This window comes from Choloepus didactylus, chromosome X, assembly GCF_015220235.1.
Source record: "Choloepus didactylus isolate mChoDid1 chromosome X, mChoDid1.pri, whole genome shotgun sequence".
NCBI lineage: Eukaryota > Metazoa > Chordata > Mammalia > Pilosa > Megalonychidae > Choloepus > Choloepus didactylus.
In genome coordinates, this window is record NC_051334.1 from 102,628,201 (window position 1) to 102,632,519 (window position 4,319).

The 4,319-nt window shown below is 44.3% G+C and overlaps 1 protein-coding gene across 1 annotated transcript; it reads right to left on the bottom strand.

The window, feature by feature from the left end:
• Positions 1-405: 405 nt before the first annotated feature.
• NAP1L3 (nucleosome assembly protein 1 like 3) lies at positions 406-3,479 on the bottom strand. The gene is given in 5 exon segments (XM_037822452.1): positions 406-501; positions 503-990; positions 2,624-3,119; positions 3,122-3,241; positions 3,243-3,479. Coding segments are annotated over 5 exon segments (1,437 nt in total).
• Between the last annotated feature and the right edge of the window lie 840 nt (positions 3,480-4,319).

Genomic DNA, 4,319 nt, shown 5'->3' on the forward strand with positions numbered 1-4,319 from the left:
AGTATAAGCAGACCTAAACCCTTAATCTTCAGGGCTGAAAACAAAACAAAACAAAACAGTTGCATCTGTACTTCAGGAACTTTGATTTTTCTTTCAAGTAATATTTGTCTGTTAACAATTTTGACCATTTTCACAGCTGCAATCTAATAGGAACATGACAAAAGGACTTCAAAAAATCAAAACTCTTTAGCACCAAACCACTACAACATGCTACATAGAATAAATTGTTACTTAGACACCTGTTTGGACAATTATTAAATAGACTACCATGAATAAGAGAAAACACAAGACTGTAGGGAATGATAATATTCAGGTTACAGGGTAGGTTTTTTTCAAAATTATATAAAACCGTTTCACTTCTACTTGATGTTTTGAGATTCTTGAAAAATCTTTTTGACAACCTCTTTATTTTTGATATTTCCTATTTCCATAATCTTTGCCATCTTTGTAGGTACCACTGATTTCTCCTGTGTAGTAATAGATTGATTTCAGGATGACATCTATCATGTAAAATTTAACCAATTGCAAAGTCCTCATCAAGAATACCATCTTCTCTTGGTTCCAGCTTTCCAATCAGAGGAATCGCAGGAGGACTAAAGAAAATGAAGAATGATGAATTGGGAACCACTCTTGGATGGACCTCAATTTCTCCAGTATCAGTCATGTGACTTTGGGTGGTTGTCACAGTAACATCCTTTCCTCTTCTCCAATCTATCTTACAGCCTTTGCAATCTTCAATTTCCCATCTGCAAGAGAAGAAGGGATCGCTGTGATATGGTTTTGACTTTATTATATATATCTTTGTCAGCACCTCATTTCTGAAGTATGGATTGGATAGAAAAGAAAATTCAAATGTGTAACTGATAGGCTGCCCAGGTTTGGAGAAATTCAGGCTAACATCAGATAAGAACTTCAGAATGGGCTCATCATACTTCTGACTCCTAGGCCTAAGCTTGTCAGCATTCTTCAAAACAGTCAACCAAAAGTCAGTGTGCCGGTTTGAATGTATTATGTCCCCCAGAAAAAGCCATATTCTTTGATGCAATCTTGTGGGGCAGACATAATAGTGGGGATTATGTAACCAAACATGGAACCCAGCCACCATTTCAGTACAAGCCAAGATTGGAGATGGAATTATCCAGAAAGGATTTGTGGAAAGTCCTATTGTCTGATGGCTTTGACCCCTGTGTGCTTCATGTGAAACCAACAGAATTTTTGCGAGATCTTTACAGACAGAGCCGCTGCCAGTCGGGACTGGAGGAGAAAAAGGAACAAATTGAAGGAAAAATTTCTTCAAACACAGAGCCATGGAGGTTGAGGTCTGGAGTCAAGAGGCCTTGGGCTGGGAGAGTGGAGCAGCCCACACACATGGAAAGGGTGAGTTTGCCCCGGAGGTCAAGAGTGGGCCTTCCACCTCGATGCTCTGGAAGAGTTTTGCCACCTGAGGTCCCAAAGAAGGTGGAACACATTCCCAGGGAATTGGGGAGAGCCTGGCTGCCACCACACTGTTCTGAAGGGGTTGAGCATGTGCCCCGGAGATGGAAGGGAATCCAGGTGCTGCCCCAATGTTTGAGGAGGGTGGAGCCGAGAAGGTGGTCTCCCCAATGTGTGGATATGTTGGAGCACTCACCCAAGTGTTTGGAGAGGAAAGGACTGCCACAAAGGCCCTTGGGAAGGGTTAGACTCCCACTCTCTCAAGCCCCAAGGATGCAACGTCGTTCTGTTAATGACTCTCAGACTTTGAAATCTAACGGAGTTTGTCCTGTGGGTTTTAGGAACTGTTTTGGTCCTGTTAACCCTGTTTTCCTTACTGTTTCTCCTTATGGCAATGGAAAAGTTTATCCTATGAATGTCTCTCCTTTGTATATTGGGAGCACATAAGTTGTTCTAAATTCACAGATCCACAGCTAAAGGAAAAGTATGCCTTAGGACTGACCACGCCTATATTTGATTTTGATGGGATCTTGTACTTAACTATTGTTACTGAAATGATCTAAGTTTCTGTGGTATTGTGGGATGAATGTATTTTGTATTTCGAAAGAATATGTTTTTCTGGGGTCCAGGGGGTGGACTGTGCCGGTTTGAATGTATTATATCCCCCAGAAAAAAGCCATATTCTTTGATGCAATCTTGTGGGGCAGACATAATAGTGGGGATTAAGTTGGAACGTTTGGATTAGGTTTTTTGCATGGAGATGCGCCCCACCCAACTGTAGATGATAACTGATGGGATATTTCCATGGAGGCGTGGCCCCACCCATTCAGGGTGGGCCTTGATCAGTGGAGCCATATAAATGAGCTGACTCAAAGAGAAGAAACTCAGTGCAGCTGTGAGTGACATTTTGAAGAGGAGCAAGCTTGCTAGAGAGGAACGCCCTGGGAGAAAGCCATTTTGAAACCAGAACTTTGGAGCAGACGCCAGCCACGTGCCTTCCCAGCTAACAGAGGTTTTCCGGACGCCATTGGCCATCCTCCAGTGAAGGTACCCGATTACTGATGTGCTACCCTGGACACTTTATGGCCTTAAGACTGTAACTGTGTAGCCAAATAAACCCCCTTTTTGTAAAAGCCAGTCCATCTCTGGTGTTTTGCATTCCGCAGCATTAGCAAACTAGAACAGTCAGGAATGCCTTTAGGATCTTCTCTCTTAGTCTCTCCCTTATGAGCTCTTTTAAGAGTCACTCTTTCTTTAGGCCTTGCCTCAAGACCTCTTTTAGGAGCCTCTTTTACTGCAGTGCTTGCCTTCACCTCTGTTCCTTTAGGCTTTTCTTTTTCTTCTGCCTTTGCCTGGAGGACTTCTTTAGAATCTTCTCTTTCTTCAAGCTTTGTATTCAGAAAATCTTTAGAATCTGCTTTTTCTTCAGCCTTTGCCTCTGGAATTTCTTTAGGAACATCTTTTTCTTCAGCCTTTACCTCAGGTCTTTCATTAGGGTTTTCTTTTTCATCCTCACCCTCTAAGGCAGGCATTTTACTAGGTGTATCCTCCTCCACCGCTTCATTACTGCTGAACTCCTCATCCCCTGAATTCCATTCACATTCTTTTTCTGTAGGCTCGTATTCTGCATTGATGATTTGAAATCGCCTATCATATAGAGGCTTATTGAGTTCAGCATATTTTTTTTTTCAAGGTCATGAATTGCCCTTAAGAAGCAGGAGTCTACTTTGTCACATTCATCTTGAATATTTCTTGGCGCCTGCACGCGATTTCTAAATGCCTGCGGCAGCCTATCAACAATTTTTTTTTTTTTTTTTTTTACCTGACAGAGCCCGCTGCTCCCTTCTGGAAGACCCAGGTACCCTCTTCTTCCTAACCGAGCGGCTGCGGCTACTGCTGCTGCTGCTGCAACTAGTGCTGCGACTGCTGATAGTGCTGCTGCTGTAATATTCTTCCCCGGATTCAGGAGAAGAGCTAGCTATCACCTCTTTAGCAACTCCCGGGGCGGCAGGTTCGGACACCTTTTTAAGACCGGCATCTGCCATGTTGCAAGCCTGCAAACCTCTTAAGGTGGTGACTACCGCAGAGACGGTGCTCCCAGAGATGGGCGGAAAATAACTCACAGATGTTTGGGTCGCGGCAAAGGCCGCGGAGGCGGCGGCGTCGCCGCAGACCCGGGCTGCAGAGGCGGCAGCGGCGATGGCAGCAGTAGCGCAGGGCGGGACGGGCCTAGCACTGCAGCGGCAGCGGAGGCCAGGGCAAGAGCGGCGGTGGCAAGGCTCTACCAACTACAGATGCGACAGACGGAGGAAGTGCCGCAGCAGAAAGGCACAGAATGAGATCCCAGGTTTTCTTCAGGGTTTAGATCTCAGGCCCCTTCCCCTAACTCCCAGACCTCGCCTTCATTGCGGTACTGGTGTGCCTTTGGTTCGCACCTCATTTGCTGGGTCATGTTGATTGACCAACTCTAAGGCCAATGGAAGACCAAACCCAACGGACTACCCCACCCGGCTCTGCCCACCTTCCCAGATTCTCCTTGAAGGATGTTTTTCGCTTTTTGTTTGTGTGTGGGATGTGTATGGGTTTTCATTGTATTTGTCCTCTAAAACTTATATCTTTATAGTTTTATAATTCAAAAAAAGCTTAGGAATGAGGTAAAATTACCAGCCATAGTACCTAACAGGAAAGAAGAGTGTAGTTCTCACCCATCTGCCAACCCCGAAATTTTGAAATGTTGGTTTACCACGAGCGTCCGTGGTTTTTTTTTGTTGTTGTTTTGTTGTTTTTTGTTGTTTTTCTTTGCTGTTGTTGTTTTTAGTTGACTGGAAGAAAATATTCCAAATAGCACTACTGGGTGGTGCGACTATGGATTATTAAAAAAAAAT